Below are 24,890 nucleotides of genomic sequence, written 5' to 3'. Positions count from 1 at the left end.
GTGAGGGTTTGAGGAAAAAAATAAAATACTTAAGAATTAAAATGGGCATAAAACATAATTAGTTGGAAACAGCCTCATTCACTGATCTTGAAAATAATGTGAACAAAATTATTTCATTTTCATTCAGTGTGGCGAGGGCATTCACTATATTGCCTTTTAAAGTTTTAGAATTTCATTCTGGGCAATTGCATAAAAATATGTACGTCCGACCCCCTATTTGTGGGACCTTCATGAAATTTTCTGTCTCTGATTTCTGGTTCTTATGACAGTCTGTAATGCTGTCAAATGACCATGGCTTGGTCAGTTTATGAAGTGAAGTAAGAATTGAGAAATATGGGACATACAAAAAGGTTGAATGGGATAGCCCTTCTGTAAATATTTTTAACTCCCACCCCCAGCCACTAAAAACATATTAAGAGTACACTGGCGGGTCCAGGGAAGGGGCAAAGCCGGCCCGTGCCCCCCCCCCCCCCCATTGAGAAGCAAAATAAAAAAAATTAATGTAAAAATGCCATTCTAAAGAGAAGTGTGCCCCCCCCCCCTTTTGAAAGTGAAGACCTTTTTTTTTTTTTTTTTTTTGCCTGTCAACTTTTTTTCGGGGATGAAATATCCTTATATATTTTGGTTTTTTTTTTTTTTTGGCTTGTCAAATTTTTCCTAGGAAAAATGTGTCCCCCCTTTTGGAAAATCGTGGATCTGGCCCTGTAAGAGTACTATTAACTATGATAATTGCGATTATGATTAAAACAGGAGAAAAAAAGAAACACAAAATCAAACATATGCAAAAAGAAATGTAGTATTTATTTGAACAAGAAAGTTCATAAACTTTGGTAAAACAATAAAATGCTTACTCATCTTGTGTTATTTTGTTGTATGCATGTATCATTTCAGTTCAGACACACAAGATGAATAAATTGTCTTTTTAAACACTATTTACGATACAGCCACATTCTAAAACATCATTTGAATGCTTTACTTTCTTTTTGGTCACCAAGAAATGAATCAACTTGGGGTCTATTCTTTAGCATGTCATTTTCCTTTTATCTTTTGTCATGCAACAACACCCTTCCTTTCTCAACATGTATGAGCTACTGTGAATACATTTATAGGATTGTCATATAAAGCTCATTTAGATAAGTGTTTAAAATATAAAATCAAATTTCATTCTCGATGAAAATATATGCATAAGTGGTTATGTGCGATCATACAATTGTATGGTCAAACTATTTGGCTCTGAAGGGTTCGCATCTTATTTCTTTTAAATTTGACTTCCATCAAATTCCCAGTGAAATTTGTGTAACTGTTTTGTGGGTGTACACTTGCACAAAATCGGGCTTGCATATATCGATGCAACCAGAGACTCCGCTTGGAAGTTAACATCATCTTTTATTTGATTCGAGGGATGGAGCTATTAAACCTTGAACAAATGAAACCAAATGAAAATATTTGAAATACCAAGAATTCTATTATAGACATCACCTGTTGCTATGTCTGGCAAGCTATTAGGTAGTCTGGAACAACCATCACTTCAATATTACATATTATCTATGATTTTATAACCCAGAGAAGCTACACATATTAATTAGGACATATTTTTAATTTATACATGTACTCCTCCAGAAATAAAGGAAAGGAAAAGGAAAAAAATGATTCCCATTTTAATAAAGGCACCTTAAAAAACCTCTGAGCTTTGTCCCTCATGCAGAAATCTTGCAAGCATCTATTCACCATTATTCCTCAAAGTACATCATAGACAAAATAATGTGGAATGCAGGGAGAGCTCCTTTTAAAGGGGAAGTTCACCCACATATAAAGTTTATTGTAAAAATAGCTGGAAAAATAATAGAAAATATTGGTGAAGGTTTGAAGAAAATCCACAAATAAAAAAGTTATTTGAGGTTATTTTATTATTTGTGATATCATATGCGAGTAGCTTTCCCACATATCATATGGTAAAAAATAAATCAAATGACATTTTCTCAAAAAATTGAATGTTTTTTATTGTATCTTCAGTATATCAATAGATACATATTTTCACACCATCTCCTAAAATCAATTTCAAAATGAGTCATTTCAAACCATAAGAAAATGGAAATGTATGCATTTTATATTACATTACATATAGGACAGCAGCTCGTTCATGTCACAAATCAAAACCCTTAAATTCTAAAAACTTTCTTTATCATTGATGGATTTTCTTCAAACCATAAAAATTTATTATTTTTTTCTGATATTTTTATAACACACTTTTTCATCAGGGTGAACTTCCCCTTTGAAGATTCTTATTTCTTTTAAAATAGAAGTGCTACTTAAAGACACTTCATTTGGTAAAGTGCCTTTCTGTAGTAATTCCGCTATAAACAAACACTACACATCTAACGGCTGCTTTTGCACATTTGTAATTGTTTTGTCCATGATGAAATATGATGGATGGTGATGAAAAGGAGCTTGCAGCTATGATTTTTAATAAGGTGCTCAAGATCTTATGATAGTCTTTTCCCCAAATATTTGTTTTTCCCTCATTAAATGCACATCCCGTTAATTTCTCAACATTCAAACTCAACTAAAAAGTTTCAATATTACTACCGGGAGTTGCCATTTAATATTACACTTCAAAGAACATCATGATTAAAAGTTTAGTCTGCTTGGAATAAAATGTAAAGACAGAATGGCCTTTTACTTAAAAACCATCTAAAACATTTGCATGCCTCAAACCTTACATTCCTGTCATTCAGCAGTATTTTTAAAAGATCCATTTATAAGAAATGACCAACCATTTGGTGGATTCACAATACGGTGCATCACTTATCGGTTGCGCCAGACAGGCCAATTTCTAACTTTGGGGTCAACATTGCAGGCACATGCAGCACATAGTGCTAGTGTAGATCTACTGTAATGTGACTGCGTGTGTTTACCATCCACGGCGCTGCTTAGTCTGCCTTTTAAACATGGCGGAATGAGCTTTTTTCCGGTGAATGTGGGTCGACGAACTAAAAATGTACTCAACTGGTCAACAGTTAATGCAAGAACGCCGAGCCGTGCCAGCAAGCGCAGCATAATTGCTTGCAAGCAGCGCGCACCACACAGCATATGATTTTGATGTAAAATTTTCCCATGAGGTATTGTGAAAATATCAGCCTGTCCGTTGCAACCGATAGGTGGCGTACCGGATTGTGAATCCATCGAATTCATTGGCCTGAATTCATTACGGTGGTATTGAATTTGTTGTTCCAAACCTTGGTCTATGCAGATTTCATCATTAATTACACTTAATTCAGTGCATATACTGAAAAAAATTATTTTAAAAATGAATGCATGCTTTTGTCACAGGTGGCTAAATTCAGGCTTGTTATTAAAGTTACAGCATTAATGAGCCAACTTTTATGTAAATTGATCAACATAAACAGTGAACTCATTAATTAAAAACAGCAAGCTCATTAATGCCATTTCCTTCGTAACAAGTTAATTTAGCACCATGTGATAAAAGCATGCATATTTTTAGCTGATAAAGGGTTCAATACATATTAAAAATAAGGAAATCTGAAAAAAATAAAAAATAAATTAGCTATCAATATCTTGTAAAATAGGAGGATGAAGAAATACAAATTTTCTCTCTTTAGGAATTTAACGTTCATTTCAAGCTCTTAACAACTACAAGTAGTGAGCTATAAAAGGGTAATAAATAAAACGGATCTTTGGCAGTAGAAGTAAAACCATTACGACTGACAATCAAATAATTTCATGACAATAAAATGGAGAAATAAAATCTCATGTGAAGTATACAATTAAGATCTAACAGGGAATTAAAAAACCATAACAGAAAGCTTAGAGATTGATCTTAAAGTTGATTTCTACGTCTGATTGAACCTTGGGTGATCAATATCAAGGCGTCTGCGCAACGAATACCGTCCATGTAACTCTGTTTTAAACCAAATCAAATCAATCATAGAATGATGGCATGGTAATTGTTCTGGTAATCCTTTTGCTTACCAGACTTAATAATTGATTGCTGTGAAAAGTCTCATTTGAATATAGTATACACAATTCATTTCTACTGACCATACTAATAAACCAAAAGCTGGGGGCCGGCCGTTTCATAATTTTTCGCATGACTTTAATACACATCAATGGTGACCCTTTTTTGTGGTAAATGGTAGTACACCAAGTTTTAATGGTATTTGATTTGTACCATACAAAAAGGTTAACATTCGTTCGTAAAGTCAATCATAACTTACAGAAACATCCACCTGGAGGGTAATTCACAGAGAGTTAAGTGTGACTTCGAGTCACGTTTAAAGTTAGGTGTGACTTCAAGTGATGAAGTTACGTGCGACTTCAAGTCGTGTTTAAAGCTACGTGTGACTTTGAGTCGTGTTTAAAGGCCAAAACGCTCATGAAATCTCACATGTAACCTTATTGGTGACTATGCAGTAGTGCAGGCCCTCTAAGCATGATCTCTAACCAATGCAGTAATGAGTTATGTATGCACAAAATTGGGAATTTTAGTGTGATTTTCCAAGTTCAAAAGGTAAAATAAAGAAATTGCAGCAAACAATTATTTCATGAGAAAGCAGTCAGTCCGCAAGCCCCTGTGTTAATAAGCAAATGAGCAAGATTTATCCAAGTCCTCTCGTGACTGAATTCATGTCCTTGCAAAATCTCGTGAATTGTGAGACTTTCTTTCTCGAAGAATTTAACCACTTTCTCCCTGAGTAAAACTGATTATTTTTGTACCATATGAAAGAGTAAACGTTACTCTTTTATACTGATTGTTTCTATTGAATAAAATATTTTGATAAATAATTGAATTTTAGGCATGAAAAGATGCCTCAAACGGAATTTTCTTCCTCTGTTTTCACTTGCAAATTGTGCAACATTTTGTTTTAGGCACAAACATTATTTATATCATCAGAAAGCTCAAACTCTATACTTTCTTACAATGTCACTCTTGATATGTGGCATCTTTTAGAAGGGTCAGCAGCCAGCTTTTTCCATCAAAATGCAAGACGAGATTTCTGAAATTTCTGAGTAACATAAAATCCAGAGTTCTGATTGGCTGAATAATGTTTTCAAAACAACAGACGCGGGTAATTTGAAGAGATTACCACATGGTGAGTGTGACCTTAAAGAGGCCCAGTGTGGGGGAACATTGGAATTTGCGTGGGTGTGTGGTCTCTATGACCAATCAGAGCGCAGTATTCTTGTTTTTGAGCTGCTAAATATACTTGGCCTATGAAAAGCTGGCTGCTGACCCATCTAAAATACATCTTCTTATAAAAATTATATCATAGTAAAGCTTAGATCTTCAGCTTTATCATGATCTAAAAATCATTTGTGCTCAAACAGAAATTAAGTGTGAAAACAACAACTTTTGTTGCATGAAAAAAATTATTTTGTTTCATGTTTTAGATCAAAAGTTTTCCCTATATTACATCCTTTTAAAAATCCATACACATGACCTGAAAGAATGATTCTTCTTCTTTACAAAGATACCAAAAACCTGAAATTTGGTCTATATTTAGAGCAGCAATGGCCGAATAAAAAGAGGTGTTTTGGTCCGCACCAAGCTCATTAACAATGCAAAAACCCTCTAGTCATGAATATCACTTGGATAAAAGAAGCTACTTTTTCAGGGCTTGCCGACTGACTGAAAGCTTTTAAAATCAAGGTTAATCACCACCATATTGTCATAGATCCAGATCTAGTATATTGAAATCAACTCATCTTTGTGATGAAAGCATGAAATCTTAACTGAAAACCGATAATTCTGATGATAACTAACACAAAAAGGCATATGTGGGACAGTGTATTGATATTGCTTGGAAAAATACCCAACATTTTTTGGAATTCCCTGCTTATTTTGCTTATATCTCGGCAATTGCACATTTTTTTCCAGAGCCGATTGGCAGATAATCTTTATTCATACATACAAACACTTGGGTGGTCATTTTATTGGATTCTGTTTGAACTCATTTTCAGATCATTATCACAACTGGTACTTATCTTTAAGTCAAATTTGAATCTTTGTGAGACACCCCCTGGACTGTATTCAGAGTACAGGCGCCTGCATCAATCATAACAAACAGTCTTACGATCAATCCCTAAAAAACTTATGTCATGAAACCATAGGGTTTTCAAAGATGCATTATTTTTTAGCATACCATTCCCAGCTATTCCACATGAATCAAAACGAAATGCTAGTAACAGGAAGCATAACAACGTAACTCCATTAAGATCTCTTTGCATGCATAATGTCCATTTTTTTTAAGGCTGCCTGTCATAAAGTCCTAATCCTGCCACTCAATGCATATCCCTCCTGGTTGAGGCTCCAAATTAAAACATTAAAAGCAAGAACTGTTCACACGTGGAAGGTTGGAGAGTCTATTTCTTCTTATCAGTCTTTTCATGAAGCTTTTGTATCTCTGATTTCAGGCTGCTAACTTTGGACTTCTCTTGCTCCAGCGCTGCATACAATTCAGCGACCTGTGGAGGAAATTAAATAAACAAATAATAACCCTTTTTCCAACAAAGTGCCTCGTCAGATTACAATTTTTGTAATAACCCTTTACATAAAACAAGTGGAATGCATTTAGCAGTCTCGCCTGCATTACTCCATCCAATATAATGCACTGCTGACTTTGAAAACAATTATTCACAAAAAACACACTTCCTATGCAGCTGCAGTTTTAAAGCTCCACACATCGCTGCTTTCTGCTGTGTAACTGGGTGGACTTTTAAGAATCATGGGCGCTTCAGAAAAATGCGTATCGAGTCTCAAACTCCGATATCCAGGGGTACTATCTTTCAAAATGCTGCGCGGCACCAGGTCTCGCCGTAACTTTGATACAGAATTATTTGCTTTTTTATTTTATTTTTGAAGCAAAATGCTAAGTAAACTACTTACAAAATTAATACTTCCAATTGAATACCAGCCCTGGTAATCACAATAGTGCACCTTGGAATAAATATGTCAATAGATGGCGCTATACTAATACCAATTATCAATATAATAACTGACCTCTGCTGTGAGTTCATCCTTTTCTGTTACAAGCTCCTCCACTTGAAGTAGAACTGCAGCTTTGTCTTTCACTGGAATATAAGGGTTCAGGCAATTAACATTAAATCAATAGAATCCACCTGCACAGTCTGTTAAGAACTGACTAATAAAGCCAAGCAGCTTTTATTTGACAGGATAACTAATAATAATAATAATAATAATAATTGGATTTATATAGCACTTTTTCCAGAGGATACAAAGCGCTGTTGATGGTATAAGACAAGTTAAGGTTTGTGGTTATATAAGTGTGTTTTGAGATGTTTTTTGAAGAGGTCAAGAGAAGAGAGGTTTCGGAGAGATGGAGGGAGTTTGTTCCAAAGAAGGGGGGGGGGGAAAGAGATTGAAAAGAGTTGAAACCGGCCCGTTTTCTGGATTTTGGAATGACATAGGAAGGAGCAGCTGCAGAAATAATGAAGAAATGTAAGAAGGAAGTGTGGTTGACAGAGATTTATAGGTTTGAACAAGTATTCGATAATGTATTCTATCAGAAACAGATAGCCAATGAAGTTCATTTAGATGATTGTTTAGAAGATTTAGAAGATAATTCATTGTTATGATTCAAAGATGTTTACTTCATTATTCATTTACTTATTACTAACTAATTTTCATCACTTTGTTCGAAAATGAATTATTTTTATATTTTCCCACGCCGTGCCATTAGTTGCCAGTCTAGTAACCTTAGTGAGCACATACAAGAAACAATTAACTCAGTGTTCATGATTTATTGTGGTCTAGTAATATCAAACAAGCCAAGTGGGACGGGCATTGAGTAGTTGTCCTGACTCTTATCTTTCAATAAGAAAGTTGTGGGTTCCAATCCACTCCCATGTGTATTTACAGTCAGACTCAAGAAATTCACTGATACTGTATTTCATAAACCCAAGTGAGATAAGTGGGGACCAGAAGACCCTTTCATTAAAACTTGTTATAATAAAACAAATTGATGTAACAATTAAAAACTACTGAAATCATTCAATCTGATTGACTGAAAGTCATTTTGTTAAAGAAATCATGCATTTGTTATTATAACAAATCTTTATGAAAGAGGACCCAGGCAGGAGTTTATTTCTTGAAATAAATGCAGTATGAATTAGGAGAGTATTTGATGTAAATTCAATATGACTATGCAAAGAGTCAGTAATTCAGCAATGGCTTGGCAGTGAAGCTTCATTACTGCTTATCAATCAGAAAGATTGAACCCAAGTGGTCTTTCATGACATGTTTTCAAATATGGAAATCTTATGTAACATTTCCTAAATGCATACAAATCATTTCTTAACATCATCTACAAACTTTTAACAAACAGAAGAGTTGTTAAATCATGTGAATGCAAATCTGTTAAACTAGACTTACCAATACGTAAGTTGAATATTATAATTTTTGTATATATTTCAATTGCAAATCCTCTTTTCAAAGGCAAAAATGTGAAAAAGAAAAAAAGAACTGCCTGAACATATGAGTATATACATGTACTTACTTTCCCCTTGCCCGAGAATGAAGCATAGTTGTTTATTTCTCTTCTTCACCTGTGATAGCTCTGCCTAAAATGATCAAAATAATGAGCAATTTGGACAATTAACAGAGCACACAAGAATTGGTACACACAAATACATAGACAAATTTGGACTCCCTATTTATAAGTATATATTATTAAATGTTGTTACAGATGAGAAATAAAAATATCAAGACTAATGGTCTTGCAAAGGATTTTTTTTTAATTCATGATTACTGATTCATCTATCTCTATACAGTTTGTAAGCCAGCCACATACAACTTGTCCATCATTATCGCTTATCGTAAATTTACTTCGAGTGGCTACTTTTATCAGAAGTACTATGAGTGAGGTCCAAGAAAAAGTGTAGCGTCTAGAGGTTTGTAATCACTTTGATAGTGAACTATCTGTAGTTAAGACATGGTGTTGAGTTCACAAATATTTCAGGATTAAGGTGAATGAGAAAAGGGCACAATATGGGCACAGTTTGCTCACAGGTATTATGAAACACACGTAAATGTACTGGGTAAGAAATGCAACTGTAATACCTTTAATTTGTCTATCGTCTCATGAAGCTCAGTAACTTCAGCAGTCTTTTTCTCCAGCTCATCTTCTTTCTGTACTTGTCGAATGGCATCTATTTCATGATTGTTTTTCTAGTAAGGCAAAAAAATAAAAAATAATAATAAAGGCTAAAAGTACTATAGAGAATTTCCATAGAAAAAAGTCTACATTTTATCTGGGTTCAAGAAAAAACTACAAAACGTCTAAAAAGTCGGCACAAATGTCATTATTTTCTTATTCCTTTTCTGATTTTGATGAAATTTTTAGTTTTTGTTTGACTTCTTTCTCATCATATCATATTATTTTCAGCCTGAAGTACCCCTTTTAAGCATGATTTTCAGTGTATTTAGCTTTGTGAAAGAGTCCCTTGGGGCTATTCTGTGGGGTTTTTATTTCTTAACAGCCTCTGGTGCATTTTGCAGAAAGAGTTGAAAACAAACACAATTCAGAACGATCGCGCCCAACTTGATTTACGACCAATCAGAAGGACAAAATTTAGACTTGAACTTGATAATGATCATTAGAGGTGCATTCAAACGCAACTCTTTCTGCAGTTGGGCTCCTGGAGCGACTTTAAGAATGACTGGTGATCCTTTGTCACGCAATGAATAATCAGCAATGAACATTTAATGGTGAATATCATTTACCACAAGAAAGGATCACCAATCATTGTTAAAGTCACTCTCAAATTAAGAACAGCTTTATGAAACTGCCCACAGTACTTATAAAATTAGTACCCAACTTTGGAATAATTTTGTCGTTACCTCTGACGTTTCTGAGTCTCTTTTCTTTCTCGTCTTTGTCTTCTTTTCCTTTGCCATAACTCTGTTTATCTCTTCTTTGACACTGGTGTAGATTTCCTTGTTTTCTTCAGGAGGAGGCTGTCAAAACACACCCAAAAAAAAATAATCATATAATGATCAGGGATTTATTTATATACCTAGATCTTGAATATATTTTTGTGAATATAATTTTGGTACAGGGATGCTTGAAATATGTTTTGTTATTTGTATGTCAAAATGTACAAAACAAACTGAAATTGTTGAAAATGGAAATAAACTAAATGAAAATGAAATGAAAATACCTAGATCATGACAAACATACTCAATGCTGAGCAATATGTCAAACTTCTCACAAAATCCTCTCAAATCCATGCAAAAAATCCTGATGACAAAATTAATATTGTGAATTTGCTCTTTAATATCATTGTACAAAATGCAAATTCTAAAATTATATAAAATCAAAAGTGATGTACTCCTTTAAATGTAAAAAGCTCTGAAGAATTTGTACTTATCATAATTGCAAAAGAGGAATTTTTACATTACAGTTCTGATTCTTTTCATGATCATGAGATTGTGAAAACCACCAATACCACTGGCATCAAACCTGAAATAAAAAATTCCCCACTTTGTGTGTTAGTAAAAAGGGAAATGACACAGATCGTCAACACCGACTGTGACACTCAGACCAGCAGGGCACAATCTAAACCTGCTTTTAACATAAACCTAATTACTACAGGTGTATCAAAACACTAGACTTGTTGTTGCTGGTGTTAGTGTTATCCAAAAAACTAATGTCTTCATCACCGTACATAAATAGGAGTTTTTGCACAGCAATGTACAAAGGATTCAAAAACAGAAAAATTGCATTGTCAAAAGCCCTTCATGAAAAAGAACAACCGAGAAGTCTTCCGTCGAAAATTGGTGGATCAAATCAAAACAGCAGTTTAGTCCTCGACTCCAGAGAAACAACGTATTTTCAATCTCAGCCAGGTCCGAAACCGCTAGTCCGGTTCACCAATTTTCGACAAAGACCTCCCAGCTGTTCTTTGTCAATTGACGGGCAGTTTCAATATATTTACTGTGTTCTGGAATCCTCTGTACATCGTGGAGTAAAACCTCCCTAATGACAAATCAACAAATAGATCGTGCCTAAGCTCAGCCTAACGCCTAGCCAAACATCTATCCTAACAACATATCATAGTCATACCGGAGGTAACTCTATTTCATCTAGACCAACGTCACCGCCTCCTTTCGTTGCTTCTTGGTGGAACTCCTGCAAGGTCATGGGCTGCGGTTTTTCTTTGCCTTGTAAGTGCTTTCTTCTCTCTTTCCGATTCATCGCAGCCAGCTTGGCTTGTTCTTCATCCACTACCACCCCTGCAGGCCCGATTTCTTGAAAGAACTAAAAAAACAAAATAATGTAATAGAAGTTATAATGCATGATTTACTTCCTTTTCATAATTATCATAATTAGACTAAATCATCATAAAATTAGCATTGAAAGGAGACATTCTTAACACCTAGCCAAACACATGGTTCTTTTTCTATTTTTTAAATTTATTTTATGTTATTGTTCTGGTTTATTTCCAATTCGTCTCATGCCAAATCGTCCAATTGCCAACTCGTCTACTGTCATTTGGTCTACCATCAGTTCGTCCACTATCCACATGGTCTACTTTCATTTAGTCCAATGCCATTCCATCTAATGTTCAGTTGGTCCAATAGCAATTTAGTCCATACACCATTTGGTCTTATTGGACTAAGTGTTAAATTGAGATTGATGATTGGACCAAGTCACCAAATGGTTGTTAGACGAAATGTTGATGGAATGGCATTGGACTAAATGAAAGTAGACCATGTGGTGAGTGGACGAGTTGGCAATAAGTGTTATAAGTGTACAATGTAAAGTATGCCACTAGCTATATCTCAAACCTGATTTTAGACTTTGTGGGTGGCAATATCAAACTTTGAAATCCATAATGGTACATAACTTGCCAGTACTGAACAAAATGTCAAACGATTACTACCCTTCACAATGTAAAGAAAAAGTGAAACATGAAGACAACTGAGCTGGAGTTTACCTTTTCCCTTTTCTCAAATTCCAGCTTGCTTTGAAGTATGGCTCTCTGAATGTCTTTCTGGTACTGCCCATCAACAAACTTTACGAGGTGAAAACAGATAGTAAACATTGGATCATGACCTACAAAGTACTTAAATGTAAATTGCCACTTGCAGACATGCCAAGTCTCACGTATTATGCGTGAGACTCCTGCATTTCAGACTCTTGCTCATCCCCTTAAAATGGTGTAATCAATTCAATCCATTTATTTTCAATAATCTCAATAAAAAACATCAAATACAATCAAAATTTACAAAACAAATAATTTACACAATATAATGAACATAATACAATTGAGTGTATGAGGGAACAAACAATGGCCAATGATCTATCACAGCCAGGCTAGGCCCTGAAATTATATAAGTAGTATTATATTTTGGATCAAAAATTTATCCTCCGGTCATTGGCTAAAAGAGCTTCACGTGATTATGTGTATTTTCAACTATTTTGGAATGTTGGCAGCTAGGCATACTATTTGGGAAAATTACGTCATTTTTGTGACGTCATTTCCCCAAATAGTAAAACTATTTGGGGAAATGACGTCACGGCGCCATACGCCTGATGCGCGTGATATCAAAATCACCAACATTCAGCGGGGTATACGAGAGCTTGAGTGCTTACCATGGGCGACTCTCGCACAAAGAAAATGATATAAATAGTGTAAAAATGTTTAGACTACAGTTTATGCTTTGACTTTTTGAGACATTTTCATTGACTATTAAAACTTGGATTTCATTAAAATTGGATATTATTTAAGAGCACAAGACCTTCAGAGTGACAAGAGAGGATAAAAGGTAAGCCATTATTCTGTTTTTTTCCTTTTGTTTAACATTTTTGATCCAAAATATAAAACAAATATATTCTGCCATAATTTCGAGTTTCTGGTTAAAACTATGGGCCTCGGTGCCTCCAATAGTACCATTCACTTCGGGGCTGCGCCCCTCAGTGAATAGTACTATTCTGGAGTCACCTCTTGACCATAGTTTTTACCAGAAACTCTCAAGGCAAAGTATATTTGTATATTATTGAGTCGTTAATTATTTTTAAAAATCGAGCAAAACAAAACAATCAAATTTTTCAATATTTGAGTTGTAAAAAAAAGTAATTTTAGTACATTGTTTTAAGATAAGATAATGCCTAAAATACTTTTCTAAGCAAAATAATGCATTTTCAACCCCAATTAAAATTCACATTGCTAAAATGGATAGATAATATAGGTACCAGTACATGAAATTTCAAAATTAATTATATCATTTCAAACATTGCAATCTATGAGGGGAAAATCAAACAGCAATTCTTGTCTCTTGAACATGGTTGAAAGCAAAAAATGCATGCTTTGAAATAAATTCTTTCAACTGTTTATCTTTTGCTTTCATACCATTTAGGGTCATTCAGGTTGTATTTCACAACACTGCCAAATTCTTTTTGAGAGAAAACTCATGAAAAGAAATAGGATTATACCTCCTGGTCTTTATTGTGCCAATGCTCCCATTCCTTACTCCCCTCCGGAGGAGAGCCGATCTTCAACACATCGGGATGAACGACAACCGGCTTGTTGGCTGGAGGACTCGATGCAAGAGCCACCTTGGGAACGCTAGCAATCTTGGTGAAAGTCATCTCCCGTAGCTGATAAAAAGAAAAATTAATTATCATAATAAGTGTTGAGGTGAGAGAAGTTAAAAGACAATTGCCAGTTGCGGTAACAATTTCAAAATGAGTTTTGCCTAGAATCGAATAAAATAACCTGCATAGAAATGGTCTGCATAAATGTTTGCAAAATATGCGCTAAAGGATTCTGTAAGAAAAAAGGGATTCGAGTCAAATTTCGGTTATTTTTCCAAGCAACAGTAATACACTGTCCCACATGTGCTCATCTGTGTTGGCGATCAACAGTGTAATTGTTTTTTCTACTTAGATTTCATGATTGCACAAACTTCAGTTTATGTTACTGTAACAGATCTATATCTACAAGAAGTGAAAAGTGTCATAAGAATTCAAGACAAGAACTAAGTAGAAATACATTAGGGCCTATTAAAACTGTATAGGCCCGTATTCTGAACTTAAGTTTAACTTAGACCACGGTCTAACTCTGTGCTAAAATTGGTGGAGCGTTGTGGCCCAGTCTTTTGACTTTGAAACAGAGGGTTGTGGGTTCGAATCCCAGCCATGGCGTAATTTCCTTCAGCAAGAAATTTATCCACACTGTGCTGCACTCAACCCAGGTGAGGTGAATGGGTACCCGGCAGGAAGAAATTCCTTGAATACTTTCAGCGCCTAGGCAGCCCAGCTAAAGCTGGGGTAATAATAATAGCAGGGCCCGCTGGGAGAACAGTTTTCAGAATTGAAGCAGCTTCCCTGGGTAAATATACCTATATTATTATTATTATCATAAAATTATGGGGAGCCAAAAACTCAAAAATTTTGTTTATATTGTATATCTCTTATGTTTACCATTTTGTTTCCTGTTGCTTTCATAATGAAGAAAAATATTTCAGAATACTTCAGTTATCATTCCCAGATAATTATGAACAATTTGAGTGTCAAATGAGTTACTGTTAGGGATTTGTACCCTACTTGGCTCTCCATAGTTAAACCACAACTTTAAAACAGGGTTTAATTTAAACCCGATTTCAGAATACGGGCCATAGTCTCAAACAGACCAGAGTTTTATGAGATTTTCAGCACACTTACATATATAAGATTACTAACTGAAATTTTCAATTCAATTTGATTCTATTTGAATTTATTCCATTATATAGGCCTATATCAGGGCGCGACACTAGCGCCGGTCCAACGGTCCCAGACCAGTAAAAATCGCTGTCGGGCCAGAAGATTTTTCAGAAATAGCAAGATTTACTGGTCCGACATGACCAGTAAAAATATCATTGTCGGGCCAGTAACTTTTCCAGAAATGGTCAAATTCACTGGTCCAACATAAACATGAAAAAAAATTTATTGACTCAAATTGCAAACCATTTTCCTCGCGTTAATTTCTGTCATTCACACACAGAATGAATCGCATGTAAATTTTACTAGGGTAACATACAGTGTACATACGTAGCCTGCCACACAGCCCACATGGTAAATTTTCTACTGGCTGCACGAACGAAGCTTGGCTGACCTCTGCCAGAAATCTCTCACAGAACTGTCAAAATTCACAGTTCACACTCATGAAAAGTTCTTATAATGTCCATATTTCCTAAAAATTGGGGTAACTCTGTCATTTGTAAGCAGTAAAAGGAGAAATTTTCACTTTTTTTTAGTTCAAACAGATCGGGTTTCGAGTGACATCGTCTGAATACATGATAGCCCCACATATGCATTTGTGTGTGTGTTGATACACTTGGTTTCTGACTTTCTTTCGTAGCTATATTTTAATTGAGCCAAAAAGAAACTGATAATTTATTTATGATGATAGTTTTAGCTTTCTTCCTCTGTTTTCTTTCTATCTTTCTTTCCTTTCTTTTCAATCTTTCTTTGTTTCTTCCCTCTCTTCTTTCATTTTTTGTTACTGTCTTTCTTTTTTAATTTCCATTTTTTCTTTAATTCATTCTTTCATTCTTTCTATCCTTTAAAATAATAATTTTCTCTATTTCTTTTTTCTTTCTTTTTTATTTCTTACTTCCCTTCCTTCCTTCTTTATTTACTAAGTACTTCTTTCCTTCATTATTTTTTCCTTCTATCTATCCTTTTACCTTTTCTTTATTTCTTCCTTAATTCCTTTCTTCCTTCTTTCAATCCTTCCTTCATTTCTTTTTTCCTTCTTTCCATCTCTCCTTTTACCCTTTTTTTTTTAATTGCTTCTTTTTTTCTTTCCTTCACTACTTTCTGTCTTTAGTTCTTTCTTTCTCTATTGCTTGCTTCATTTCTTTCCTTCTTTCCTTCATTCCTTTTATTTTTTTTCTTTTGCATGTTCTTTCTTTCTTATTTTTGTTCCTTCCTTCCTTTCCTTTAGTTCTTTCTTTTTTCCCCTCACATCTTTCCTTTCTTTATTTTTGTTTTCTTCCTTCCTTCCTTTTATTCTTTCTTTCTTTTATTCTTTCTTTCTTTCTTTCTGTCTGTCTTGCTTTCTTTTTGTCTTTCATTCCTTCATTTTTTTTTGGGGGGGGGGGGTAACAAGAAAGGACAGCAAGATAAACTCGCGCCATTTTTAATGTTTCCTTCATTTTTGGGGACCAGTAGATTTTAAGTTCGGACCAGTAAAAAATTGAAAAACTGGGTATCTACTGGTCCGACATGAATAGGTTGGACCAGTAGAAAAAAAGGGTCAGTTTCAGGGTTGGCACGTTTTAAACGGTGTGTTTTAAAACATGTTTTAAAACGCGTTTTAAAACACCCGTTTTTTTTACAAAAAAAACGTGTTTTAAAACACCTCATAGACTTGTGTGTTATAAATATGCATGGACGTGATTTTACATGAATATATTTTTTATACTTTTTTTCTTAAGTGGTATATTATTTTCTTCTAACTAAATCTCTTTCTCACAACCACTCTTTTTCTCCTCTCTCTTTCCCCCCTTATTCTCCCCTTTTCCATTGCTTTGTCATGTTCCTTTCCTCCTGTTCAATTATGTAGATCAATCTATATATTCTCATTTTAACAAGCATTTGAGTGTTGTGCTCACTTTTAGACAGGGAAAGAAACACTATTTAAAATAAGCTCAAATATGTAATAGTAGTACTTGAATGAAATGGAAGTGTTGCACAAGCACAATAATATTTTGCAAATAGACAGTATAACTGACATTGTAACCTTGAGGTACACACGAAAGTAGGTGAAACTTTGCGCTTTGTAAAGATGAAGAAAAGTAGTTTAATTCAGAATAAGATAATCAGCTAGCAAACCTTAAAGGACAAGTCCACCCCAAGAAAAAGGTATTATGCTGAAAGTTTCATCAAAATCGGATGTAAAATAATAAAGTGATGACATTTTTAAGTTTCGCTTAATTTCGCAAAACAGTTATATGCGCATCCTGGTTGGTATGCAAATGAGGGGACTGATGACATCACTCACTATTTATTTTGTATGTCGTTATTTTCTCATTGTCGTAATGTGAAATATATTTTTTTTCCTCCCTGAACATGAGTGGAACTACCATTGTTTTAACATTTTTTGGTTCAGTTATTAGTTGGTCATTATTATCAAATCTGTATAAATTGAAATATTTTATTGTTCAAACAATTAAAAAAACAAAAGAAATAGTGAGTGAAGGACATCATCAACTCCCTCATTTGCACATCACTGAGTTGTTATAAATGTTTTGTGAAAAATAAGCGAAACTTTAAAATGTCATAACTTTCTTATTACATCCGATTTCGATGAAATTTTCAGCATTATGCTTGTTTGAATTTTCTCTACTGATTCAAATCAGCATTTTTCTGGGGTGGATTTGACCTTTAACCCTAACAATCCCAGGGGACTGTAATGGCCTCCTTAAAAATTTCTATGACAAATCCATAAGAACAGCAGGGCCACGCCATATTGTTCAAGACTATTTTTTGGATACATGCATGGATATGCGGTTATGATATTACCATGGAGCTATCAACACATTGATAGCTCCATGATATTACACAAGTAAAGCCAATGCAAATTTTTCGCCAACATTTTATCTGTATCAATATTTGTACTTTTTGTTAATGATTGGAAAATAATTGCCAATAATTTCCATTAAAAAACGATAAAAAAACCCAAAAGTAACCACAAAACTGTACATAACAAATAAAAAAAAAAAAAAGTTAAAACAAACATTGAAAAAAACAATTTGATTAAAATTCCTCAATTAAAGAAATAAGCAGTTCAAGGGCCTAATATTTATAGATTTAAACCCAAACTTATATTTCATGCACTTGTGGGTACCCGGTAGGATGTGAAAGTCATTGTAGCTTGTCCAGTACTGTGTGCGCCTCACTAGCGACTGACTGGAATACTACCCAGGGAGTGGAGGATGTGCATACATTGTGTGCGGGAATGACTGATTGAATCCGATGACTGGGTTAATAATATATCTGTAAAGCGCTTAGACACGTCGTTCCAATGTATTAAGCACTACATAAAAGCGGACTATTATTATCATTATTATTACTTAAAATTTATATAACTGATACAAATGAAATAAAGCATATTGAATAAATGAAATTAAGCTTTGAAAGCCTATAGTGTATAGATTATGTTGTTTTCTTACATAGTGCAACTTCTTCTCACCCCTATAGATTGATAAGACTAAAAAACCTGAGACTACATATATGAGGAATAAACCTATAAAATGTCAACTTAATTTTTTGGCATTCAATTTCCTTGATTTAGTAATTTTGGGAAAAATATGAACTTTTCTGTTGAAAATTCAGTAACAAAAATTGTAGTCATCTCTTAATACTCCAAAAATGTAATTAAAACATCAAGAGCTTAAATCATATTGTATTAAGTGTATAATTTAATTGATTTACAGGAAAATTACATCGTTCGTTGGAAAAAAAACGTTTTAAAACGATTTAAAACGTTTTAAAACAATAAAAAACGTTTTATTTGTTTTTTTTTATAAAAAACGTTTTTTATTACAACCCTGGTCAGTTTGGAGCCCTGCCTATATAAAAAAAAAGTTACAACAGGTATAAATATGGTTAACAAAAATTACAATGATATAGATAAAATTACAAATGGAAAATGGCCGTTGTATAAAACCCTCGAGGATTTGCCTTGACGGCCACCACAACATTAACACAAAAAAAAGAGTAAAGGAAAATAATAATTGAGAAGGAATTAAACAACACAATTTAGTTTGATGGCATTAAAAAACAGCCAAAACAACAAAATTAACTAAAATATGAAAAGAAAACATAAAAAATGTACAATCCTAGACAACACTGCACTGTAGAATATCATTGTTCACGCTTTTGACTGTTTGAGGCATTACAATTAAATATTTTTGAAGTTCCTGTATAAATAAATTCATATAGATAAGACTAACAGTTATACCTAACTATGTTAAATTCTGATGGCAGAGAGTTCCATACTGACAATGACATTACAAGGAGAGCTTCATGTCAGGTATGCATGGTATGTGCACCCAAAACTTTAACATAAACAAAACATTCTAGGGCTAGGCCTTATTTTAAGTTTAAATTCCACAAAAATTATGAAATGCATTTCATATTTTTGTGGAATTTAAAATCAAATACTAAAATAGATGTTTTGTTTGTGCTTAAAGTTTTGGGTGCACATACTACCTCGAGCGAAGTTCGTGCAGGCTCCACTTCACTACCGCTACACTACACTCCACCTACCCGAACTTCGGGAAGGTGAACTCGATCGGATATTCCGAGTGACAAAGGTGGGATGGAAATTAAGCCTGAGTCATATCGATTATTTTGAAAACCGGTGTTCGACAGCTTTAATTCGATCGAACATCGATGCATCGAATTTTGAAGGCGCAGCAGAGAAAATCAAGTCAATTCTTTTTTGCTCCGGCAGTCGAGTCAATGCGCTATGCACGCGTTGCATGCACTGACAGTATGCGCTGGCCGGGTAAGCGTTGCACAAGCAGATGACAGAGCAAAGTTCGTATGTATTTTCCATGATCACAAAACACAAAAAAAGCCGGGGACCAATGCAGAATTCTTCCAAAAATATCATCAACAATGATATTTGCAGATGACAACATATAAGTTTAAAATGAAACAATATCAAAGACATGAATCACGCAGAGACGATCCGAACGATTTTCGGTCAACTAGCATTTGCGGTCCAGACTCGCACACACCAGCCCTGCCCGCAGCCCCGTACACTCACTCTCCCGAAACGACAGGCGTGCTTGATGCCAGCGCCAGCAAACAAGTGCAACCAGCGGGAGCACTGTAACTTGCCTGAGATTGTGTAGTTGGATAAAAAATGAGCTCCAAATTGATGAGAATAAATACGTAATTTTCTCTGGATGGTCATTTTAATTGGTATTCAATGCTGATATAACGATTGTGAGGAAAGATTGAGGAATATGAGTTATGACGATGTTCGAAAATTAATCCTGATATGATAATCCACATTTTTGTATTTTAGACACAAGACAAGAGCATGCGATCGAAATAAATATGAATGTCTCGGATCGAGCTCTAAATTCATATAAATTATTATTGGATGTTAAATAAGATTTAATAAGATTTTATGGCCATACTTAAAGTATTGACAATGTCAGCAAAGTACATGTATGTCATGTTCATAATAGTATTATACTGGCATTATTTTTATTTTTATTCCATCTCTGGCCTGGACGTCTCCGGAGCACGAGCTAGCTCCGAGAAAAAGAAGCACAATGCACATGCGCGTTCGTTGACGTAGGACATATTTTCCATTCATGAAATCAGAGCCCAAACTAGTGTAGTAAATTGGCCATGTACTTGTACATGTACGAGATTGGATCCAGACACCACGGAGAGAAGACCCCGAGACGCCAACGAGTGAGGACATCACAGTAGCTCCCCACTCGGCGCCATGGTCTGCAACCTAGCTGTATAGAAGTCTGATATAGTATACCTGTTATCTACCGTGTGGAATCGTCTGTACAAGTGTCAGGTGAGTATTAGTTGTTGTCACTGTTCTTGTACCGTCATAAACCCATTCGTAGTCGTGAGTCGTAACCCTTGTCAGTGTTGTACTTGTAATTAATTAACCACTCGCCCATTGTAATTCGTATGTATCTCGTGCCATCACATCATCTGTAACCCACACCACATCCTTTAGTTTTTACAACACTAGCTTCAATTTGATGGAAAAAATATCAAACGCAATTTTCTCTGTTTTATCATGTAAAATGTTATTATATGGTGATATTACCATCTTGAAAAGAGTTTCTGCATGTTGACAATGTTCGAGAATCAATCCTGACGTGATGATTTTTTTTAGACAAGTGCACTCACTCAAGTCGATTGTCATGTGATGTCCGTCATTGAAAATTGAAACGAAATACAAACGTTTCACATCAAGCTCTAAATTCATATTAATGATTATCATATGCAAATTATTGTTAAATATTACGATTAAATAATGTTCTATGGTCATAATATTAATATTGTTCATGATAGCAAGGTTTATTTTACGTTGATCGCATCAATTTTCCGGCTATTTTCTGGTTTGATTAAAGCACAGTACTGCGCATGCGCTGCACGATCGATGACTTCCATTCATGAATTCATCGTGCATAAATTATCTCGGCACGAGCAGACGAGTAAGACTCGAACTATGATCGAAATAAACTTCAAATTAATGGTGAATAGGCATCATAATTACACAATCAGTTTCATTTTGGGGGGAATACAAATCAAGTAAGTTGTAGTCGAGTTGGACATTACTGTTTATTTTGTATTTTGATGATTGATTGTGTAAACCAAACGAAACGGACAGCCGACGTATTTATTTTTATTTTTTTTCGATGCACCGATTTTGCAAAATCTGCACCGGCGCTCGATGACATCGATCGAACACCGATTTTAAAATAGATTCGACTCAGGCGATCGGTCGCAGGTCAAACCGATCGCGATCGCATGCGATGTTTTGAAATCGGCAGTGAATAATACGTGAGGAAAAAGATACTGGCCCAAAATCACCAATTTTCAGGATAACCGGAGGATGGACACGGAGTGAAATACGGGTGAAGAGTAAGAAATTAAACTATTTTTCTTTCTCGTTATATTTTTTTTTCTATAATTTTTACAATAAATAACATTTCCATCCCACCTTTGTCACTCAGAATATCCGATCGAGTTCACCGTCCTGAAGTTCGGGTAGGTGGAGCTGGAGTGGAGTGTAGTGTAGCGGTAGTGAAGTGGAGTGGAGCTAGACAGCTGGCAGCCGTCTGTTTCGAGGAGTTTTTTAACATTTTTTTATTTTTTAAATTTCTCCTCATACACAGGTGAGTGAAGCCAACGCCAGGAGTTCAGCTGAACAACCAACATATCAGAGACCGAAGCTTTTGGTCTAGAGTGGAGCCTGCACGAACTTCGCTCGAGGTATGACATCTATCTCGTGCAAAGTCCTAGAACATGTTCTCTGCAGCTCTATTATGGATCACCTGGATAGTAATAACATTATAACAGATGCTCAATATGGATTTCGTAAGCGACGTTCTTGTATCACCCAACTCATTTTCACCTGTGATGACCTTGCCAAAGGACTTGACAAAGGCGAATAGCACGACATGATCCTTTTAGATTTTTCGAAGGCTTTTGATAAAGTCCCTCACCATCGACTTCTATACAAACTGAAGTTCTACAGCATTCGTCTTACTACCCTGCGCTGGATTCAAGACTTCCTCCACAACAGAACTCAAAGAGTAGTCATCAATGGATGTACCTAAAAAAATACTATCCCAGTCTCGTCAGGCGTGCCGCAAGGCAGTGTCCTCGGCCCTCTCCTGTTTCTACTCTACATCAATGATCTGCCTGATTGCATTTCATCTCAAACAACCAAACTGTTTGCAGATGACTGCCTACTCTACCGCAAGATCCAATCTCAGGATGATGCCAACAAACTTCAAGAGGATCTTGACTCCTTGCAGAAGTAGGAGTCAGACTGGCTTATGAAATTCAATCCTCAGAAGTGTCAAACTATCTCAGTAACCAACAAGCGGAATCCACTAAACATGACATACTCCATTCATGATCAACCTTTACAAAAGGTCAGCTCTGCAAAATACCTTGGTGTTCATATTCATCAGAACATGAAGTGGAACCACCATATTAGCATGGTCACCAAGAAGGCCAACTCTACACGTGCCTTCTTGCAACGTAACCTGCACTCATGCCCAAGAAGCGTCAAGGTTCTATGTTACAAATCTCTCCTCAGACCTGTCCTGGAATATGGATGTGAAGTGTGGGACCCCTTCACCAAGGACAACACCCGGAAGCTGGAGATGGTGCAGCGACGATATGCTAGATTCACCATGGGAGACCATCGTCGCACTAGTAGTGTCACCGATATGCTACGACAGCTACAGTGGCCCACCCTTGAGTTGAAGAGAGAAGAGCCCAGTTCAAGGTGGTGATGGTTTATCGCTTGGTAAACACAATTGTTGATGTATCAAAGGTACAGTACTTCAAGTTCAACCAGGCTGCTACTTCCACTTCGCTTCGTGGTCATCAGATGAGGTTACACGTCCCACATGCTCGCACTGTTACTTATCACTATCAGAAAACTTTTATTCCTGATGCCATTAGACTGTGGAATATTCTCCCTGCCATTACAGTTAACTGCACTTCAGTAGCCAACTTCAAGGCTGAGGTGCAGAAAAGCCAATTGCGCTAAGAGTAAGACTGCGCATAGGTTATAACTTATATATTTTTTTTTATTTTTTATTTTTTACAACTTACAAGTACGATAATACACCAACCTGGTGGACTGTACTTAAACGGATGATGATGATGATGCACATACATGTCATAAACTTAGCTCCCCTTGTAACTAAGTAATGTTGCAATATTGAGGTTTTGCACTCATCCTCGCCTGGGGAATTCCCAGGACGAGTAGGCGAGCCATGCCATTACACTCCAGCACGATCACAAACACACACAACTTGGTTTTCAGCCTTCACAGGTCTGTGCGCACTCCCATTCGCACATCACACTGTACCATACCTCATTTTTCGTATTGCTCTGCTGCTGTGCCTTCCTCTTCTTCTTCGCCTTTTTCTTCGCGGCTTCCACAGCTGCAGCTGCTTTCATTTCTTTCTCTTTCCTCCGTTGCGCAGCCATGTCTTCGTCCGAATCCAGGTCTGGTGAATCATCGACTCGAAGAACACCAAATCTTGAGGAAAGATGCATTGCTGCCATTTTGGGGATAAATCAACCGATTTCAATCTCTCAAACTTGATACACCAGACTTCGGGTTCAAATGTCACAACACCGCGCATGTGGTTTGTTTTTGTTGACATTAATTTTAACAGGGCCTTTTAAATTTTGTTCTAGCGCCACCTGCGGCTACTTTCAAAAACAATATTGTCAAGAGTGTAATAGGAAATGAAAAATAGGAAATGAAAGTTCCTTTCATCTGCATGGCTGAAACAAACTTTTTTTTTCTTTTCTCAGAGGAGATCACTGATTGGATGCTTAATGGAAAAATGTTTTGAAGATGGTAGCACCGGTCGGAATTATTTTCTCATGACAAAATTTTCATTTTATCATTTACAGGCAACTGAGGAAACTATTTTCTTTGCTGTAAAAATCATCATAAATTCCTGAATATATATGATCTTAAAGGTCAAGTCCCCCCAGAAATTTTTTGATTTGAATCGATAGAGAAAAATCAACCAAACATAACGCTGCAAATTTCATCAAAATCAGATGTAAAATAAGAAAGCTTTGACATTTTTAAGTTTCGCTTACTTTTCACAAAACAGTTAAATGCACAACTCAGTGATATGCAAATGAGAGAGTCGATGATGTCCATCACTCACAATTTCGTTTGTTGTTTATTGTTTGAATAATAAAATATTTCAATTTTTACAGATTTGACAAGAAGGACCAACTTAAACTTAACCATAAACTGTTAAAACAATGGTAATTCCACATGTTCAGGGAGAAATGAAACTTTGTTTCACTAGCTTGACAAGGAGAAAATAAGAATATTTCATATAATAAAATACAAAAGAAATAGTGAGTGGTTGACGTCATCAGTCTGCCAATTTGCATACCGACCAGGATGTGCATATAACTGTTTTGTGAAATTAAGCGAAACTTTAAAATGTAATAACTTTCTTATTTTACATCCGATTTTGATGAAATTTTCAGTGTTATGCTTGTTTGATTTTTCTCCTTTTTTTTCAAATCAACTTTTTGTTGGGGTGGACTTGTCCTTTAAGAATATATCCCAACTTCCCAAGACATTTTGTA

At 35.4% G+C, this 24,890-nt stretch overlaps 1 protein-coding gene across 1 annotated transcript; it reads right to left on the bottom strand.

Moving 5' to 3' along the window:
- Positions 1-780: 780 nt before the first annotated feature.
- Positions 781-23,918, bottom strand: LOC129262511 (G kinase-anchoring protein 1-like). Its single transcript, XM_054900638.2, has 9 exons — positions 23,637-23,918; positions 13,476-13,640; positions 11,977-12,054; positions 11,103-11,297; positions 9,878-9,994; positions 9,098-9,205; positions 8,535-8,598; positions 7,019-7,089; positions 781-6,483 (listed from the first exon to the last, which is right to left on the bottom strand). The coding sequence occupies exons 1-9, from the start codon at positions 23,829-23,831 to the stop codon at positions 6,382-6,384; spliced, it is 1,095 nt and encodes a 364-aa protein (XP_054756613.2). The 5' UTR covers positions 23,832-23,918; the 3' UTR covers positions 781-6,381.
- Between the last annotated feature and the right edge of the window lie 972 nt (positions 23,919-24,890).

Source organism: Lytechinus pictus, chromosome 5 (genome assembly GCF_037042905.1).
Source record: "Lytechinus pictus isolate F3 Inbred chromosome 5, Lp3.0, whole genome shotgun sequence".
Taxonomy (NCBI): Eukaryota; Metazoa; Echinodermata; class Echinoidea; order Temnopleuroida; family Toxopneustidae; genus Lytechinus; species Lytechinus pictus.
The sequence above is the reverse complement of the archived record's forward strand: the minus strand, read 5'-3'. Positions and strand labels throughout refer to the sequence as shown.